The 21,914-nt window shown below is 40.1% G+C and overlaps 1 protein-coding gene across 6 annotated transcripts in view; it reads left to right on the top strand.

The window, feature by feature from the left end:
- Positions 1 to 18,336, top strand: part of lactbl1b (lactamase, beta-like 1b) — a 43,147-nt gene extending 24,811 nt beyond the window's left edge. For all 6 annotated transcript variants that reach the window (XM_047346431.1, XM_047346430.1, XM_047346433.1 and 3 more), the window contains 4 exons: positions 4,210 to 4,367; positions 13,669 to 13,916; positions 14,508 to 14,613; positions 14,960 to 18,336. In XM_047346431.1, the coding sequence (XP_047202387.1) occupies positions 4,210 to 4,367; positions 13,669 to 13,916; positions 14,508 to 14,613; positions 14,960 to 15,938 (1,491 nt within the window). In that variant the 3' untranslated portion in view covers positions 15,939 to 18,336. The remainder of the gene's footprint in view (positions 1 to 4,209; positions 4,368 to 13,668; positions 13,917 to 14,507; positions 14,614 to 14,959) is intronic.
- The last annotated feature ends 3,578 nt before the right edge of the window (positions 18,337 to 21,914 follow it).

The following is a 21,914-nucleotide window of genomic DNA, read 5'->3' as shown; positions in this document are numbered from 1 at the left end:
TTGAGGTTTCCCTGCTGCCACACACCTGACTTAAATGAATGGGTGATTAAGAGGCTTCTGCAGCACTTGAGGGCATGCTGAGGAAGTAATGCAATCATTTTAATCAGGTGTGCTGGAGCAGAGCACATCTAAAACTTGAAGGACTGTGGGTCCTGAGGACCAGGGTTAAAAAGCAAGAGACTAGATGATCCACCAACATCTATATATAAGAACCACATCAGTTTTGCATTAAGAAATGTCCTTGACTTTGTCACAAGAGAAAGAAATATTTCATGCAAATATCTGACTGTGGAAGGTTTCTGTGCCTCCACCATTAGTCTTGCTGATGAGGAGACACCATCAGCATATTCTAGGGACCAGAATGTTTGTTCCTGATTCCAATCCAAGTCATTTAACAATAGGCAACACCTGTTGCAGAGGTCTTGTAAAAGCTTTCATAAAGCATGTGACATGGAATTTTCATAATAAATCCAATTACATTTATGGAAAGGGAACATTGATAAAATATTTTAAAAAGTTACAGGGAAGTGTTCTTACCTGCTGGGCCTTGTTTGTTTAGCAACAGCATCAACAACCTTTTCTTTGGTGATCTTTTCCCATCAGATGCACTGAATCGTGTGGCAATAGCATCTGCTTCAACATTGTCCTTCGTCTGTCAGATATCCCGACCGCTGACATAATTTATCTTGTGAATTCAGAGGTTTCTTTTTCAAAGCAGTTTGCCAAGAAGTACTCTGATCACAACTGGCTGTGCTTACTGGGACCAGACCATCTTTCCCTCATCAGTATTCCAGCTTTTTCAGGCAGCTCTGATCCCCTTCACTTCAGGAAACTAGAGCAGACTAATGGCTGCTGTTGTAGTATTGTTGCCACAACCAGCAATGCATTGTTTCACCATATTAACGCTGTTTTTATTGTTATTAACGCAAGTTGGCTTCTACCTGAACCGTTTAATATTGTCACACTATGAATGACCGGAGACTTCCCCTTTGACGTCATTTTCGGGTGACAAAATTTAATATTGAAATATGCTTATTTTGTGTCACAATTGTCTTTTATCGCATCTTTAATCCTAATATCATGTCAATTACTGCCCAGTTCATTTAATATTAAGATGTTTTCTTTCAATCTCTGCATTTGTGGTAAAAGTGTGAATTCAACACTGAATTCCATCATACTACAAGTCACTCACTTTCCCTGACACACTATCCCTAACCCTGCCAGTTAGTTGTGTCTAGACACAAAATAGTTGTGTCTAGACATAAATCACAGAGAAAGGTGTTTTCCTACTTCAGAAGGACACTAGGTTGGTACCTAGGATCAGATCAGGATGTCTCTAGAACGTTCGTCTACATATCAGTAATTTGTAACATGTGCTGCTGCTGACTATTGCAAAATGATATTTTGAACTGTAGAAGCTACTGTTTGCCCCTTTTCCTTCTAAACCTTTTGAGTAGACGGATTTGGAAGCCCTATACTCCTGATGATTGCTCAAAGTATACCAAAGTCAATGTGCAATTCAATTAGGTTCATTTACAGGTCCTTCTCAAAATATTAGCATATTGTGATAAAGTTCATTATTTTCCATAATGTAATGATGAAAATTTAACATTCATATATTTTAGATTCATTGCACACTAAGTGAAATATTTCAGGTCTTTTATTGTCTTAATACGGATAATTTTGGCATACAGCTCATGAAAACCCAAAATTCAAAATGCCAAAAATGCCAGAAGTCCAGTGTCAAGTACCCACAGTCAGTGATGGTCTGGGGTGCCGTGTCAACTGCTGGTGTTGGTCCACTGTGTTTTATCAAGGGCAGGGGTCAATGCAGCTAGCTATCAGGAGATTTTGGAGCACTTCATGCTTCCATCTGCTGAAAAGCTTTATGGAGATGAAGATTTCATTTTTCAGCACGACCTGGCACCTGCTCACAGTGCCAAAACCACTGGTAAATGGTTTACTGACCATGGTATCACTGTGCTCAATTGGCCTGCCAACTCTCCTGACCTGAACCCCATAGAGAATCTGTGGGATATTGTGAAGAGAACGTTGAGAGACTCAAGACCCAACACTCTGGATGAGCTAAAGGCCGCTATTGAAGCATCCTGGGCCTCCATAAGACTTCAGCAGTGCCACAGACTGATTGCCTCCATGCCACGCTGCATTGAAGCAGTCATTTCTGCCAAAGGATTCCCGACCAAGTATTGAGTGCATAACTGTACATGATTATTTGAAGGTTGACGTTTTTTGTATTAAAAACACTTTTCTTTTATTGGTCGGATGAAATATGTTAATTTTTTGAGATAGGAATTTTGGGTTTTCATGAGCTGTATGCCAAAATCATCCGTATTAAGACAATAAAAGACCTGAAATATTTCAGTTAGTGTGCAATGAATCTAAAATATATGAATGTTAAATTTTCATCATGACATTATGGAAAATAATTAACTTGATCACAATATGCTTTATTAGGGGCCATCCGGTCCCTGTACGAGCGGAGCAGGAGTTTGGTCCGCATTGCCGGCACTAAGTTGGACCTGTTCCCAGTGAAGTTGGACTCCGGCAGGGCTGCCCTTTGTCGCCGGTCCTGTTCATAACTTTTATGGACAGGATTTCTAGACGCAGCCAAGGGCCGGAGGGGGTCTGGTTTGGGGACCAGTGGATTTCGTCTCTTCTTTTTGCGGATGACGTGATCCTGCTGGCCCCCTCTAGCCAAGACCTACAGCATGCGCTGTGGTGGTTCGCAGCCGAGTGTGAAGCGGCTGGGATGAGGATCAGCTCCTCCAAGTCCGAGGCCATGGTACTCGACCGGAAAAGGGTGGCTTGTCTTTTTCAGGTTGGAGGGGAGTTCCTGCCTCAAGTGGAGGAGTTTAAGTATCTCGGGGTCTTGTTCACGAGTGAGGGAAGAATGGAGCGGGAGATCGACAGACGGATCGGTGCAGCTGCCACAGTAATGGGGGCGCTGTGCCGGTCCATTGTGGTGAAGAGAGAGCTGAGCCGAAAAGCAAAGCTCTCAATTTACTGGTTGGTCTACGTTCCTACCCTCACCTTTGGCCATGAACTTTGGGTCATGACCGAAAGAACGAGATCACGGATACAAGCGGCTGAAATGAGCTTCCTCCGTAGGGTGGCCGGGCACTCCCTTAGAGATAGGGTGAGGAGCTCGGCCATCCGGGAAGAGCTCGGAGTAGAGCCGCTGCTCCTCCACATTGAGAGGAGCCAGTTGAGGTGGCTCGGGCATCTATACCGGATGCCTCCTGGACGCCTTCCTCGGGAGGTGTTCCAGGCACGTCCCACCGGGAGGAGGCCCAGGGGACGGCCCAGGACACGCTGGAGGGACTATGTCTCTCGGCTGGCCTGGGAACGCCTTGGGCTCCCCCTGGAGGAGCTGGAGGAGGTGTCTGGAGAGAGGGACGTCTGGGCGTCTCTGCTGAGTCTGCTGCCCCCGCGACCCGGTCCTGGATAAGCGGAAGACGACGAACGAACGAACAATATGCTAATATTTTGAGAAGGACCTGTATATGGTGTAGGAAGTTCAGTTTATTTTTGAAATAGGTTTAAAATGTTTTCTAAGGAAACCCAGCAGATTGCATCGAGTCACTGATGGAAAGATCAGTTGTAAAACATCATGCACATAGCAGTACCAACGCCATGAACTTTACTTACCTAGCACCCTTGAGTTGTCGTCGTGCTCATGAGGTTGTAGACTTAGCATGAGTCCACAGCGACCACTTGGTCTTGAAATTCTCAGATCAAGCCATGTGGATGAGGGAAAGTCTCACAGAATGGAGACTTTGCCACCGCTTTCATCCCAGTCCGGGACTCTGATCTTCTGTCACTGTATTGATGAATCATCACAATCTCACAATGGAAGTTTATTGAATGCTCAAAACAGTGGGGAAACTGTCGCATTGTAAATGCACAATGCGGAGTCATCTGCACCCAGAAGATCTCCCCAAGACAATACAAATACCATGAACATTTTGATTGATTTTTGATACTGTTGCAGAGCTTCAATCCAGTATGAGCAGGACCCTTATCACTCTGCCACTGTCCTTACCATAAAGTGAAAGCCTTGAAAAGCAAGAAACTATGTTTAAATTACATAATTACTATCACTGAAGAAAACAAATGAATTGATTTTCATGACAGTTACAGATTCCGTTATACTGAAAAATATTTTAAAATTGATTTTGTTCATTGTAGGTGGATGTTCTGTTTCGGCAAAGCATCGACCCCATCAGCCTTCCTGCTCTGTCTGCCATTGTGATCTTGAATGATACAGTTTTGTGGACTGGGAACTTTGGAAAGAGGAATGCAAGTGATCCTCTGTCAGGCCCACCCAGTGAATACACTATTTACAGGTTGGTTCTGTACATACTGGCACTTTACACTGTAAATTCTCACATAACAAGAACCTTATTTATTTGTTTTACTGATATTGTGTATGTTTGTATTTTGTTGACAGCTTTATATAACATACAAAGGATTCCCTTTGAGTAAAATGTAATGTCAATAGTCTTTTCTCTTTTTATTTACTGATAACAGGGCTAATTAAGAAGCATGTCAGTTAAATAAGAAAAGTCAAAAATTAACCACCCTTTCAGCAGGAATTAAAATAAAACTTGCTTTTTTTATTAAAAGATGCCTGTGGGATGCTGCCTAGCCAATAAAATAACAATATAATTTTTATTTTAATTCAGTGAATTTAAGTTTTGAATCCCTTATAAAAGATAAGTAAAAGCAAAAAGTTCTTCCTCTGAACTCTGCTGCACTGATCACTATAAAATGTATAAATAAACCTTCTGTACTCTCATGCTTGCCCCAGATGAGTGCTTTTAGAATCCTGATCCAGAGCAATCAATGCCCATTAATCGAGCAGCAAGAAGTTCTGCCGACAGCTGCCCCAACAGCAACTCAGCATGTGCATTAAAGTCTACTTGTACTGCACCTGTATAGGCTTCTTTTGTGTTACCAAAACCACTCTGACGGGCACAATGCAGGAAAAGAACTGTAATTTAGAGGCTTTGGGGGCTGAGTCAGGCCTTAAGGCCATTTCTGAGGAGTTCTTGCAAAATAACAACCCTATCCTGACAAAAGGGTATTGCCTGGTTTGTGACAATTTTTCTTTAGGTGGTATGTTTCTGTTTCCCTTCTTTATGAAAACATAGAAGTCACCACCTACAAATCCTTTTAATGAGAATGCATAGGGTAAATATAGTATGTAGATTAGAGCAGCGCCCCCTCTAAACTTTCTGTTACTGCAAGGTGTTGGCCAATTGTGTGTCATGGCAATACGATAAGTCAAGAAGACTGATCTAAAATTAGCTGTCGGATGGATGAATGGATGGATGAGTGGACAGGCAGGCGGGGACACATTGAAATTTAAATCAGAACCACTTTTAGCACATCACTCCCCCAATGTGTATGCCTGCATTAAAAGCAAATAACTTTAAATAGTTTAGAACAGATTATAGTATTTATATTTTGAGCTCCCCCTAGATGATAGCGCTCCTATCTCTACGGCCAAGCCTGGCCACAATGGAAGAAATTAATTTCAGATCACCTCATGACCACAGATGAGCATCAGAATGTTCATGGATCAAACATCCAGAGTTTTTCTTTTTTTTTTTACCATGACAGACCAGACCAATGCCCGGTTTACAGCAGAAGAGGCCCCTCTCTGTCTGTTTATCTTCCACTCCATTCTTCCATTGCTTTTGAGCAAGAAACCAAAATACATGAACACATGAATACATGAATACATTATCTTGAGGCAAAGACTGACCCCTTAACTGGTTGAAAACCATGGCCATAGACTTTAAAAAAATTACTCTCTTCCCGCTTGCTTTACACATGGCTGCAAACCTCTCAATTGGATGTTTAATTCATAGTTTAAAGACGCCCACAGAGCAAGAGCATCTACAAAAGCATTAATGAAATCTTGATGCTCCCAAACCAGACACCCTTCTCTCCATGACTTGAGATCCTGTCCATCAAACACGACAAACAGGACCAGAGACAAGGGACAGACATGGTGTCTAACCCGTACAGTCAATGAACTCAACTTTATGGCAAGAAAGTGGACAAAGCTCTTGCTTGGTTGTACAAGGAACAAAACAGTTATCTTACATATTTCTATACAACATACTGTATAACTTTACAGTTTTGCATTCATCATATGTTTATTATATGCTGAACATGTTTGTTCGTGGTTATTGTATAACCATAAGCTCATACTAGTTCTTGTGTGCTCCTGACTTGGGCTTCAGTTTGTACACAGGAAGCTGAGTACATCTTTTTAAGTATATGAGTGGTGCTTTAGGCTAAAGTCTAAGATTATAGTGTTTACATGCTCAAAACAAGCTCTCCTCCAAGCTGTCAGGATGATACAGACGTTCCCCCGGAGACCTGCCTGGGTCTGTGTACTTCATTTATTCTAAAAGAGAGGAGACGTGATAAACAGGGATTCATACAAAATCTCTTTTCTAACTGGAAAAGAGCACAAACATACGCAAACATATATGATGTGTGAGAAAATGTTAAAACCATTTTTTTCTTTCTTAGGAAGTAAAAGAGGTACAAAGTTGGAGGACTTGATAAAGAAAGCTTTTCCAAAATCAATGCAGCTGAAGTTCAGTTATACAGACTGAAAATCCCAATGCTAAAATCATTCTCACCATGACAATGTGACAATAGTTAATCCCATTTTCTTTGCTAGATCAATCCCATATCTCAAACTCTTCTGCTATATTTGCAATATTTATTGCTATATTTGGCTTTCTGTTCAAAAATTTAAACACGAGTCCAATCTAACATGACCCAAAGGCTTATTTAACAAAATTTTAAATACAGAGAGAACATTTTACTTGTTTATGTTTTCAAACTCCATAAAAGTCTGCTGTTTGTGTTTAGGAATAGAGATAGACAAATGATAAAAATATTATTGACCCCTCCCACAAAGATATAGTGAAAATCAATGACAACTGATTAATATCCTTTTTTAATTGGAGGACTATTTAAAGGGTATACTGACCTTCTTCACTGCACACAGGTTCTTGGCATATACAGAGGTTGGACAATGAAACTGAAACACCTGTCATTTTAGTGTGGGAGGTTTCATGGCTAAATTGGACCAGCCTGGTAGCCAGTCTTCATTGATTGCACATTGCACCAGTAAGAGCAGCGTGAAGGTTCAATTAGCAGGGTAAGAGCACAGTTTTGCTCAAAATATTGAAATGCACACAACATTATGGGTGACATACCAGAGTTCAAAAGAGGACAAATTGTTGGTGCACGTCTTGCTGGCGCATCTGTGACCAAGACAGCAAGTCTTTGTGATGTATCAAGAGCCACGGTATCCAGGGTAATGTCAGCATACCACCAAGAAGGACGAACCACATCCAACAGGATTAACTGTGGACGCAAGAGGAAGCTGTCTGAAAGGGATGTTCGGGTGCTAACCCGGATTGTATAAAAAAAACATAAAACCACAGCTGCCCAAATCACGGCAGAATTAAATGTGCACCTCAACTCTACTGTTTCCACTAGAACTGTCCGTCGGGAGCTCCACAGGGTCAATATACACGGCCGGGCTGATATAGCCAAACCTTTGGTCACTCATGCCATTGCCAAACGTTGGTTTCAGTGGTGCAAGGAGCGCAAATCTTGGGCTGTGGACAATGTGAAACATGTATTGTTCTCTGATGAGTCCACCTTTACTGTTTTCTCCACATCCGGGAGAGTTACGGTTTGGAGAAGCCCCAAAGAAGCTTACCACCCAGACTGTTGCATGCCCAGAGTGAAGCATGGGGGTGGATCAGTGATGGTTTGGGCTGCCATATCATGGCATTCCCTTGGCCCAATACTTGTGCTAAATGGGCGCGTCACTGCCAAGGACTACCGAACCATTCTTGAGGACCATGTGCATCCAATGGTTCAAACATTGTAGCCTGAAGGCGGTGCCGTGTATCAGGATGAATATTCACCAATACACACAGCAAGACTGGTGAAAGATTGGTTTGATGAACATGAAAGTGAAGTTGAACATCTCCCATGGCCTGCACAGTCACCAAATCTAAATATTATTGAGCCACTTTGGGGTGTTTTGGAGGAGCGAGTCAGGAAACGTTTTCCTCCACCAGTATCACATAGTGATCTGGCCACTATCCTGCAAGAAGAATGGCTTAAAATCCCTCTGACCACTGTGCAGGACTTGTATATGTCATTCCCAAGACAAATTGACGCTGTATTGGCCATAAAAGGAGGCCCTACACCATACTGATAAATTATTGTGGTCTATAACCAGGTGTTTCAGTTTCATTGTCCAACTTCTGTATCTATTCAAACTAAAAGAGAGTCAGCTCACATCCCAGGGTTTGCCATGGCACCCAGTTAAACCTTAAAAACACATGACATTTAAAAGTAGGAACCTAAAGATTTATTGACATACCTTCAGGCCAAATGTAAGAGCCCCCACACATTCACACTCTCTCCTAAAGGACAAAAAATCAGTTCAAAGACTTTTCCACAAAATGCATTTGGTCACAGCTGGCGGGTGTGCTCCAGGGTTACTTAGACAATGTTTTTTTTTTTTGGTGTGTGCTGGCTCACTCCCGGTGGCTGCTTGCCGGGGCCTGGCCCCCTGGGCTCTGTTGGGCCTCTGCTTGGGGGGTGGTGTGTCCCGGGGTCTTGGGCCTCTTGGTCCATGGCTGGATCTGCTTGGGCGTGGACGGCTGCCGGTGGGGCCTGTGGGCTTGTCGCTGCGGCTCCTTGGGTCTTCTGCACTGTCGCTGCTTGGTGGTTCCTCTGGGACTCTCCACTGCTCTTCTCTGGGGGGGTTGCGGTAGTCCCAGCGGTGGTTCTCCTGGGGTTCCTGTGCTTTGGGGGGCCTTTAGATGTCTGTGGCTCGGATCTCCTCAGTGTCCGTCCAGGACCATGGGGCAGGCCTATGGGTCCTCACACTCGCTATTGCATATTTTTGTGGAGAAACCTTGTATACAAAAGCGCGTCCACACCCATAGTCACAGGTGTTAAGCTTCAGGTGTTGACAGATACACAGATGTTCTATATTGGGGTGCACCTCTCACTAAGTACATTTTACATTCAGAACTACCGTGTACTATTTTGTTAAAAAAAAACAGCTGCAGGTGTATAAGCAAGCAGGGTGTAATCTTGTATTCTCTTCATCCTTCTTTCTCTCCTCCACTCTTTCCTCCTTTTCTCCCCTTTTTCTCTCTTTTTTGAGCTTCTTTTTTCCTTTTCATTTCAGTCTCTGTAACAATTGAAATATTCCCAAAGACATTTATAATAAAGTTTCTTTTATAAATATCAAGCAGAGCTTTAAAGCATTAGTTGTGATGCTCCACTTGTGAAAGTAAATCTGTTGGGCAATTTCTTGGCACTCAGACAACAATTCTGAGCAATACTCTGCCGGACAGGACACGGTAAAAAAAAAAATATACAATGTTTTTCTTAATGTGAACGGGACTTTGCGTCTATAAATGCAAAGCAAAGAAGACAGTAAGGAAAAAAAAGTCAACATTTTGTAGGTTTTAATTTATTTGTTTATTGAAGATTATTAAAACATCCAGGTTAGATGCAATGTTTAGTCTGTGTATTGTTTTCAAAGCCCAAATATTGTCTGCAGATTAGCTTGTGTGCTTTGTGTATTACATTTTTCGTTGTCCAATGAGCTAACCCCTCCCTCCTACTTCCCTATGTCTAAAGGGATTGCTCAATCCAGCTCTCCATCCAACGAGTCCGGACTTCCCTAAACCTGAAAGGTCTTACTAAGCAGGTTTACTGAAAGTTCTGTTTAAGCTGGTGTCGGGAAATGACTCGCCTAGCCTCTGACAGCCTTCATACAAAAGTTCCGCCCTTCTTCAACTGGAGGTACGGGCGACCGAGTAGCCTATCGCAGTCATCCACACCTTCGACAGTCACTTTTGTACACGGCTGCTCATTCCCTAATTTACAACTGGCTCTTGGTATATGTGCTAGGTTAATTTTAGTAGCTGAGCACAAGCCCCAAGGGCGCTGTTTTAACAAACTTGACTAAGGCAACCTATAAAAAGCTCCTAAAATATCTTAGAACCAGGCAACAGGACTTTTTACCACCAATGAAAAACCAAAAATACGGTGACTCAAATAATTGAATGTCCACGATTTAACTAGAATTTTATATGCTTTCTTTAATTAGTAATGTTTTGCAGTGGTCAGTAACAGCTTAAATTCGGCAACACAAAATAATTTCAATAATAGAAATTAATCAATCAACTCAACCTGTCTTTCCCTGATGCTGAAACTAGTGAGTTTGGAGAGGCTTTGAAGACTCATCCATGCACCTGATGGAGATGTTTCTTCTGGTAACAACGAGTAGTTTATTGAAGGGAATACGACTTAATCTTCAGTTGTCTTCCTTTAAGAGGCAGGCACTGATGCTCCAGGCTTCGATGGTTAAACAGAAACTTTGTGGTCACATGTCTCCGAAGACAGTAGTTTCCAGAGGCTGAAGAGTCGAAGGAAACCTGGAGACATAAATAAGGTTGAATCAGGACTTCCAGAGGCCTGAAACCTAGAGCAATCAGCTGTTCACCGATCAAGTTCACTGCTGTTGTCCGGATAATAAGGCTTTAGATGAAATCAGATTCTTAATCTTAAGGCACAGTCCTTCTAAGGCAAACGGGTTGATCCTCCTTTTTAATGCAGTCGATCAGTTGGGCTGTGTCTCTGTTCCTTTTCCATCTGAGCTTCTTTTCTCCGTCCGATCTTGTTCGCTGGTCTTCTGCAAGGAAACAACCGCAGTTCCCTCCTTCAGCATTGCTTTTATGGTGCCGATGCTTTCACCAGTCAGCCCCTTGTTAGGCTTCTCAGTTGTTGCGCAACCTACTCTGCTCAGCTTCTCAGTTATTGCTCAATACTTAGTCATGGTCATCGTGACTTTCTGGTTCTGTTTTTCAGCCTTGTAGATGCTGGTAATAGCCACCCAGCTGGCTGTACACTCATCCTCCATTCCTTGCGCTGGCCTTCAAAGGATTTGCTGTCAGCATGCAGCTGGCTCTCGTCACCCTTAGTCATCCTACAGTTCTCTCCCTAATCTGCCCGGTCTAAACTTTACACAGTATTACACATTCCATTCTCAGCTTTCTGCATTTACTTTAAAACACATTAACAAAACCATCACTTAATTCCTTTTATTCATAAATCTCAACATTATACAGGTACTTCTCAAAATATTAGCATATTGTGATAAAGTTCATTATTTTCCATATCATGATGAAAATTTAACATTCATATATTTTAGATTCATTGCAAACTAACTGAAATATTTCAGGTCTTTTATTGTCTTAATACGGATGATTTTGGCATACAGCTCATGAAAACCCAAAATTCCTATCTCACAAAATTCGCATATTTCATCTGACCAATAAAAAAAAAGTGTTTTTAATACAAAAAACGTGAACCTTCAAATAATCATGTACAGTTGGTCGGGAATCCTTTTGCAGAAATGACTGCTTCAATGCGGCGTGGCATGGAGGCCTGTGGCACTGCTGAGGTCTTATGGAGGCCCAGGATGCTTCGATAGCGGCCTTTAGCTCATCCAGAGTGTTGGGTCTTGATTCTCTCAACGTTCTCTTCACAATATCCCACAGATTCTCTATGGGGTTCAGGTCAGGAGAGTTGACAGGCCAATTGAGCACAGTGATACCATGGTCGGTAAACCATTTACCAGTGGTTTTGGCACTGTGAGCAGGTGCCAGGTCGTGCTGAAAAATGAAATCTTCATCTCCATAAAGCTTTTCAGCAGATGGAAGCATGAAGTGCTCCAAAATCTCCTGATAGCTAGCTGCATTGACCCTGCCCTTGATAAAACACAGTGGACCAACACCAGCAGCTGACACGGCACCCCAGACCATCACTGACTGTGGGTACTTCACACTGGACTTCTGGCATTTTGGCATTTCCTTCTCCCCAGTCTTCCTCCAGACTCTGGCACCTTGATTTCCGAATGACATGCAGAATTTGCTTTCATCCGAAAAAAGTACTTTGGACCACTGAGCAACAGTCCAGTGCTGCTGCTCTGTAGCCCAGGTCAGGCGCTTCTGCCGCTGTTTCTGGTTCAAAAGTGGCTTGACCTGGGGAATGCGGCACCTGTAGCCCATTTCCTGCACACGCCTGTGCACGGTGGCTCTGGATGTTTCTACTCCAGACTCAGTCCACTGCTTCCGCAGGTCCCCCAAGGTCTGGAATCGGCCCTTCTCCACAATCTTCCTCAGGGTCCGGTCACCTCTTCTCGTTGTGCAGCGTTTTCTGCCACACTTTTTCCTTCCCACAGACTTCCCACTGAGGTGCCTTGATACAGCACTCTGGGAACAGCCTATTCGTTCAGAAATTTCTTTCTGTGTCTTACCCTCTTGCTTGAGGGTGTCAATAGTGGCCTTCTGGACAGCAGTCAGGTCGGCAGTCTTACCCATGATTGGGGTTTTGAGTGATGAACCAGGCTGGGAGTTTTAAAGGCCTCAGGAATCTTTTGCTGGTGTTTAGAGTTAACTCGTTGATTCAGATGATTAGGTTCATAGCTCGTTTAGAGACCCTTTTAATGATATGCTAATTTTGTGAGATAGGAATTTTGGGTTTTCATGAGCTGTATGCCAAAATCATCCGTATTAAGACAATAAAAGACCTGAAATATTTCACTTAGTGTGCAATGAATCTAAAATATATGAATGTTAAATTTTCATCATGACATTATGGAAAATAATTAACTTTATCACAATATGCTAATATTTTGAGAAGGACCTGTATATAGCTGATTTTTTACTTTAATTATCAGTTCCTAACCATATTTCAATCATACATCTTTTAACTTGATAATCAAAGATTACTAATTTAATACATGTAAAAGAATGAAAAATCATCATACATCATTTCTTTGGATACACTTGTTTATATTTCTGCAAAAGATAAGACAGATAATATGTGGCTCCACACAGGCCTCTCCAGTCTCTCAATCCCAGAATATGAGAATATGCTTGTTTTCACTCTCTACTGCTTTAACCGTGTATTGTAATAATTATTGCATGGATTACACATAAGGGTATTTATTGTAACTTTTATGGAGTTAACTGTGAGCAGTTAATAAATGTTGCATGTATTACATGGTGAGATCTCACCTTATTTTGACACATTGTTCTTACACAATGATGTGTTTATTATACAGTTGTTTAACAATGCAGGATTGTAAGCTAATATTTAGTGGTACAATCTTAAAAGTAGAGTTATGAGACAGATTTACTGAAACTGACCAAGTAAAACAGGCTTACTGACTCTCAGAAAAACTCAGCACAAGACATGTTAAGCATTTTCTAACTATGACAAATATTTCAAGTCAATTCTTTAACATAAAAAATTCAATGTTTTTTTGTAATGAAATAAATATGTAATTCTCCAGCTACAAGTGTTCTCCCTTTCATTATATTGCTCTCGGAGGAAGTTAAGACTGTATTAGTTCAACATTTAGATTTTGCTAAATATGTCTGGATGTTTCTCACAGCTGGACAATTAGGTCATTCAAATATGTGGATTAGTGTGTCATGACAAAAAAAAAGGTTCTCATGCATTAGACTTAAAACCAGTCACAATGCTGTCTTGTCTGTCTTTCAGAATTGCCAGCCTATCAAAAATTTTCCCCACACTGATGCTCTACAAACTGTGGGAGGATGGAAAGATCGTCTCCTTAGATGACCCTCTGGAGAAATATGTCGAGAATTTCACTATAAAAAACCCCCTGGGAAAAACACGAGACTCTGAGTTAAAATATGTGACAGATGGTCTCATATTTCTAGACAGTGGAGAGGTACAAATTCGCTCCTCCTCTGTCACCCTGCGCAGGATGGCAAGCCAGCTCTCAGGTTTGTGGATTCAGCAGATGAAAAAAACAAAAAGTAAGCAATGACAAAACTGGTCTGGTGTGAAACAACACTGTGTGGCTTTTTTTTTTTTTTTTTTTTTCTTTAAAACACTACGCTTTGCAATTTTTCAGCAACTGCACAGCGTATTTTTCCAAGAAATGCACATCATAAGATGTTTTAAAGCAAACTAGAAATGCCCTGGTCACACAAATAATCCCGTTTATCTGTTCAGGTCTTTTCAGCCCATGATGCTTCAGGTAATTGAGTTATTCTAAAAGAAGAAATGAGAAAGAAATAATTCAAAGGTAGCAAACATCTCTTGAGTGTCATTCTGTGCCTTAGTTTGCCATCAAGGATTTAGGGCTAAACATAATCATGTTCGGGGAACTATATATTTGTCTCATAACAATGAAGTGCTGTTTCAAGACAAGTGAAACACTGCATTGCAATAATAATATAAGAGAGATTTCTGAAAATCATTGCGAGAATATTGAAAACGTGTCCACTGCCTGCAAATATGTTTTTCTTTGCTACTCTCATCCAATAATTTGTTTTTTTTTTCTTCTACCCTGTCACTTTGTTCTGCTCCAGGTCTCCCCAGGAGGCTCCGGGCTACCAATTTACTCTGGAAAGGCAAAACACAATCGGCAATCAATCTATTACAAGATGATGTCCTTGTTGCTGATCCAGGAACCAAGTAAGGCTTGTTTCACTCTACAGAGTGAAACATCACTAACCTTTAGGGCTCCAGTCTGTAGTCCTCATTCACATACTAACTCAAATCAATTATTATTTATTATATTCTTTAATCATTATCAACAGGGCAGCAATGCTAATATAAAAAGCCTTGCTAGAGTCTTCTTACATTTTATCCCAGTAGGGGAAACCTATCTGTAACCACAATGAATTTGCTTTGACATATCTTGCCTAATAATGCAACACACAACTCAGTCTGTGGATTTTATTTTTCTTGACTAGATAGTTTCACTACTTCAGTTCTTTTCAAAACACTTCTCAATTTTTGGGTTTTTTTTTCTTCCTAGGTGTCACTATAGCAATCTTGCATTCTCTCTACTCGCTCATGTGATGTCTGAAAGAGTGGTCGGAGTTGATTACCAGCGATGGGTCACAGAAAACATCCTGGATCGATTAGGAATGGAAGATACTAGTTTTGAGCTGACCCCTGGGTTGCAGAGCCAGTTTGCTGTGGGAGTTTATTCAAATGGAAAACCTGCACCTCTCTATGATCTGGGCTGGTATCGGCCTTCCGGTCAGATGTTCTCCACTCCTGCAGACATGGCCAAACTCGCGATGGTGCTTCTGGGTGCCTACCACCGTAAGCTGCTGGAGCCAGATTCTCTGAAGATCATGTTGAACCCACTCTTCACGTGTGATAAAGATTACTTTGCAAACCGTACTGGGACACCTTGGGAAGTAAATGACTTCATGGGCTATGAGATGTTGAGGAAAGACGGTGATCTGGATGGCTACTCCGCAACATTTTCCCTGGTTCCCAGACTGAAGCTCGGCTTAGTGATCCTAATGGCGGGTACCAGGCCACAGAAACAGGATTCCGTCACAAAGGCCTACAGTTATATTGTTCCAGCAATAGAGAAAGCCTTTAGAGAGGCCAAGAAGATTCTTGTAGCTCCTCCAAATCCAGACCCTTATATTGGATTTTTCACATACAGCAACATCACTTTCTATGAGATCAAAGTCGGACCTGAAGGAGTTCTGATCATGCAGCAGTTTGGTCCTCAGATTGAGGAACTGATTCCAGAGAAGTACAGGACAATAAAGCTTCACTACCTGGTTGAACGGGTTTTCAGAGTTGTGTTTGACATAGAGTACCCTTGTGTTTTGAGAGTGGGCAAGGCTTCAGTCTCACTGGAAGCCCAAGATGGCCAGCTGTTTAACTTCTACGTGTTTAATAAGCAAGGCTTGTCCCCTGGCTTTGATGCACCAGGGCTAAACACATACAATGTGGTAAGAATAGCCCGCAGGCCAACCTTTACCAGCTGAGGAGCATCTAGTGTCTTTTTGCCCCAACGACAAAGTGATGCGAGAAATAGAAGACTGAAAGACTCACCTGAAACAAGAGAGGACTCCAGCAGTATCTGATTGAAAAGAACTCTTGTATGAGAACAGAAAACACAGACATGTAGTTCGCACAGAAAATATTGGTTTTCTGCTGGGTAATGTACATGAATGTTCTACTCTCACTGCTCCTATATCACACCTCTGAGCTAAACGTTAACACCGTGGCAATTCAGCGCTTTTGCTATTCCTGCTTTCATTTAAACTGCTCTCGTGCTGTTGTGATCTCTTCTGTTAACGTTTCTCTAAAAAGACAGCAGAACAACACTTCTTGTGGTCAGTCAAATAACAAATTTATATATATTCTTTATTTTCAACCAAGATTATTAGTGAATAGGATATTTGGCTCTTGAATTTAAAGCTTTTAAGGGGCTTATAACTATCATGCATTTCCATATATGTATTTTTGGAACAGGTACATTTTTCCACATCTTTAGAGCTGCTTATTTAAAGCTCCAAACACAGCTAATGAATTGATGAAATGAGGATATTGAGATTAATGTTTGTCTGCTAGTTGACATTCATGAGCTAGAAAGAAGCTTGGCATAACATCTGTAAATGGATGGGAACATCTGCACCATGAACTCTTTAAAGCTCAGCTTTTAACTAACTGTACATTCAATTGGATAATAATATGTTTATGAAAAAAGATGAAATTTTGTGTCTTTTTTGTTTTAAAAATGAAATGTAATAGCAGAGTAAAAGAGTTGAAAACATGCACATGCATTTTCCCCAAAGACTGGAGGAGATCATTAATTTAGCTGGCAACTCATCACATATTTATATTGCCAACTAGTAACAGCTGCCATCGTTTAAATACGTTTTTCCATTTTGCACAGTAATTTCTTTCAAGTCAGTCAATGAATGTCAGGTTTACATGTTTTTTGGGGTTTTTTTAAACCATAAACTGACTTTATATATTGTGCAGTACTCTCTGTTAATGCTAAAAAACAACATACAACAAACAATACAACCTTATTTAACATTAGCAGAGAAAGTGCGTAGGACTGCAAGGGCTGCTGTCTGTCCCCTTGTGGTGGCTGTAACACATAGCAACTTAATTAAACAAATTAGACAAAAAACAATTTTACCAAAGCAATAGAAAAGAACACAGTTTTTTATGGATAAAAGAGAACAGAAATAAAAAACATAACAGACAAAATTATGTTAACTCACTGTTTCTATAAAGGCAAGGGTTAGCACTGCAGCACAGCAAAGTAGCTGTTCAAAATAATATTTAGTAATTGATTCAAATTCTGTTTTTGATGTATTCATTAATTTATTCATATGTCAATTTTATTAGCCGATCATTATTTTAGTGAGTGTCTTCGGTTTTCAGTGTGTGTTTTCTGTTGTTGCTGAGGACACCACTTTGTTTACTGTGATGCTGGTTTAAATTTGGGTCGGGTCATGTACATTTAGTTTAAAGACAGCAAACATCAATATGTATTATGTATTTTTCAAATTTTGTTCTTGAAGATAAATATTGCAGTGATTTTATATGATTAAGATGAAATCAATAGCGCAGCAAGTGGGGAAATGCCAGGCCTGCCTCCTGCCCCCACCTTGCATGCATATACACACACACGTACACACACACACACACACACACACTTTTAACTACCTTGTGATAGCCTAACGAAAAAGAAACTTAACAGTAACCTTGCACAACGACAGAAAAAACATTGTGTTTTATGTGGAGTCAGCAGTGTTAAAAAGAGGAATTAAATAAAAAATAACAAAGATGAAACAGGGTGTCAACTTATTGTTCCTGCAAAAGCCAGCGTTGCTCCTGCAGCACAGTTAGCTGATACAGAAAGTTATTAAAGTCTTAAAAAATCATGTGTCATTGGTTTGAAGTCATTGTATGGTTTATAATGCATTATGTTCTTCTGCCATTTGCCAACCATTCTGACCAATCATTGTTGTAGTTAGTCTGGTCTATAGTTTCTATGCTGCTATTGCATTAATTTTGATTTAAATTTGGTGATTATTAGCTTCAATAAAAAAGGGTCCTTAGTGAGCCATACCTTGCCAGCAATCATAGGTCAACAAGGCTGTTAAAAAGGCTGTTAAAAATTAATTAGCAATTATCAGTTAGCATTAAATAGCCGTATTCACTCAGAATATTTCATCTGTGTATTTCTTCTCTACATCTGAATTTTCTCACAGCCATAGAAATGCTGTATTCTTGGCAACCTGGATCAAAACTGATTATGGCTTTCAGAAACAAATTCACATTTTCACCTTATTATGAGTGACACTCTCCAAACAGCTCAAGTGAAATAATATTTCAGCAAATAAAGCCTGCTGCTATATCATAGTCCAACACTGTTTCATTTTTATTAGTCCTGGAATTGATATTGAAAATGTTTAGCATCAATATCATCCATTCTACTCATGAAATTAAAGGATTTTCTTGTGACTTTTTGGATTACAACCACCATTTATCTCATGCAACATGAATCATACCTCTTATTATGATACATTATGATAGATCTGTCAGAAATTGAAGTAAAAATTCTAAAGTTCTTAGGAACTAGGTGTAAAACGTACAAAAGCTAAATCGGAGCAGCTCAACATTTATTTGTGTAACTTTTAATAAGAGGCATTATACAATAGACACAGTTTCTTAATCACAGTGGCAAACAGCTTACCAGTCATTCAAATCATGTAGATGATTGCTGTCCAAGCAACAAGAGACATAATAAGATTAAGGGAAGCACACAGTACAGCCTTACATTCTTTGTTTACATATTTCACTGAAACACAAAGGGTTTTTTTCTGCTCAGCAACACATTTTTAAATGAGAACGAAAATAATCAAGTTCAGCATGTTGTCAGTCAGATTAAGGTGGATTTTTCCACTTTCCCTCTGGATTTTTCCTCAAAGGCATAAAGCACGGGCAGAATAAAAGAACAGGTGGAACAATATAACTGATAGCGACAAACCAAAATAATATTGTAAAAGTCTACATTAAAAGACTTTTGATGACATGTTCTAAATTCTAAACAATAATTTTATGATTTTAAATACACTTAATGAATGAAGTAAATGAGGATATTCAGATTACTGTTTGTCTGTTAATAACCATACATGAGCTAGGAAGAAGCTTAGCATAAAATTTAAACAGAAGGAAGCATCTGCACCTTTTGAAGCTCAGCTTTTGACTAATTGTGTATTCATTAATTCATTAATTTTGTATACCACTTATTCCATAGTGGGTCACAGGGGAGGTTGTGCCTATCTCCATCAGTCAATGGCAAGAGGCAGGGTACACCCTGGACAGGATGCCAAGCCAACACAGAGACATACAGAACAAACAACCATGCACACACCTATTCACAAATAAGGGCATTTAGAGAGACCAATTAACCTAACAGACATGTTTTTGGACTGTGGGAGGAAGCTGAAATACCCAGTGAGGACCCACACATGCATGGGGAAAACATGCAAACTCCATGCAGAAAGACACCCAGTTGGGAGTTGAACCCAGGGCCTTCTTGCTGCAAGGCAACAGTGCTACCAACTGTGCCACTGTGCAGCCCTAATTGTGTATTTATTTAGTATAATATGTATTGGAAAAAGGATGCAATTTTATTGTTTTTCTTAGTCCCAGAAAATTTATAAAATATTGGAGTAAACAAATTGAATACATGCTAGCAGTTATTTTTTCTAAAAGCTGGAGCAGATCTTTAATTCAGCTGGTAATTCATCATTTATATGTTGCCAACTAGTAACAGTTACCAATAAAATAATGAAATATGTTTTTCCATTTTGCACAGAAACTTCTTTCAAGCCGGCCAATGAATTTCTGGTTTTATGAGATTTTCTAAAGAAAAAAAACTATAAACTGAATTTATATATTGTGTATTACTCTATGACAACAGTTCGATAAAAGATCCAAGGTAAAAGTATTCAGATAAATCTATTTGCAGTAATGTACTTGTAGTACTTTGTTTACACATTTCCCAGGAAACCACAACTCTCAGAAAACAAAATGTCAATACTCATTACCTGTTAATGTGGTTGTACTCCCAAACCGTTCTTCCCACTCTCTGCTATGCCGCATAGCCACGATTCCACAATAGCTCAGGGAGCAAACTATTGCAGTGGCTCTAAAGCATGCTTGTGAAGTATTATCAGTTAACCTATTTTTAACACATACAAATAAAATTTGGAAGAATTTTTTTCCCTAGGATTTTGTAATCTTGGGTTTAAGGGAAGAAATAAAACTTAACATATGGAAGGAAATACAGAACAAAGTTTAAGTTATGACTACTACAGATGACTTGAGCAGGGACATCCCTGAGGTGACAGCTGCTGTTGTTTGTGAGCATAAAGTTTTTAGGTGAAAATTCTTGGGGCAAGAACCCACCCCTAGAGACCCTGCATTTGTCTGCCAGCTCCAGCCCTGGCTCAAGTCCAACCTTTATCCGTGTTTCTAAATAAACAGTTGGTTGTGTATCTCAGTATCTAAGAAAACCCCATTATAACACTTAATTGTGGTTTAAAATGTTATTGTCTGATAATTGCTATGCATGTAGAATAATTTTTCTTTTGAGCAACATTTATGCCCCTTTTCCATAAGTACCTAGTCAGAACGGTTTGTCTCAGGTCTGTTCAACTCTACACGGTTGGGTTCGTTTTCCATTGAATTTGAGTACCTTCTCAATAAAGGCAGGATTGCCAATAGCAAGGTGGCCCCAAAGTGCGTACAAGTAATGTGACGTGATTTTTGACACAAACACAATGACAATGGAGGACCTGCTGCTCAGTCTAGTGGAACAAGCTAATGTTCTCTAAGCCTTGCATCAACATGGGAAAAACAAGAGAACATGCTCTTTTCAGTAAGGCAGATGTGTTAAACTTCATAGGTCTGAAAACTGCTAACTGTAAACAGCTAGTTGCCTGAACTTGGTAACATCTACAGTCAGCAATAATCAAAGCATAGAAAACAACTGGAACTGTGACAAACAACGCTGGCACAGGATCCAAGTTTATCTTGCTGCTAAACACAGTGTGGAGACGGTAAGAGAAGAATGAGCCTTTGTCTGTTTCCTCCAAACAGCTAATGCTAGCTTGCTATAGGTCATACACAAAATAACCCAGCCTGCAACGATTTAACGGTTGAAGATATTAGTAAGGTATTATAATATGTATGCTAGGACTAGTGATGTCAAACCCTACCCAATCAGAGATCAACATTCTTCTGACGTCGTGTTTTCAGCAAAACTTGGCACGGTTGGAACCGCAAGCAAGCAGGTACTAAAAATAGTAATGGTTTCACGTAACCATTACTAATGGAAAAGCCTAAAAAGCAGGTAGAGTCATGCCAAACAGTGCTCAGGAGTGTTGTGACTATGAATCTGAATATATTATTTAATATTAATACTTTAATATTTTATCAAATAATAATAATGAATGTATTAAAATATTTAAAGAAATATTATTAAGGAAATAGGAAAAGAGCCAAATCTTTCTGGAGAAATGGGGCTTAATGGTGTTCACTTATCAAGTTTAGTAAAATAATGTTTAGGGAACTATTATTTACTGAATTCAAAACTAACAATCATTCTGAGTAAATTATCTTTAGTAGCAAGCACGTGTTCTTAGCTGTTAGCAGTTAAAGCTAACAAAAGAAGCTGAGAGCTTAGCACCAGAATCAAACATGCACCTTTTAAAATACCGTTAATAAAAGGGTTAAAATGCATACGTGCGGACGGCGCGTTATGATCAATCTTCTGTGTTTAAAATCACCCTTTAAATAAAGTTTGTCTTAACTTTTAAAACACAGAACACAAAACTGACCACATGCTGAGCAGATAGCCTGCTAGCACCAAGATAGTTAAGTTCAACACAAACAAAACCAAACTTCATAAAACAAAAGACGTTTAGATT

The sequence above is a fragment of the Girardinichthys multiradiatus genome, chromosome 20 (genome assembly GCF_021462225.1).
Source record: "Girardinichthys multiradiatus isolate DD_20200921_A chromosome 20, DD_fGirMul_XY1, whole genome shotgun sequence".
Taxonomy (NCBI): Eukaryota; Metazoa; Chordata; class Actinopteri; order Cyprinodontiformes; family Goodeidae; genus Girardinichthys; species Girardinichthys multiradiatus.
Note: the sequence above shows the minus strand (reverse complement) of the source record. Positions and strands in the feature narration are given on the sequence as shown.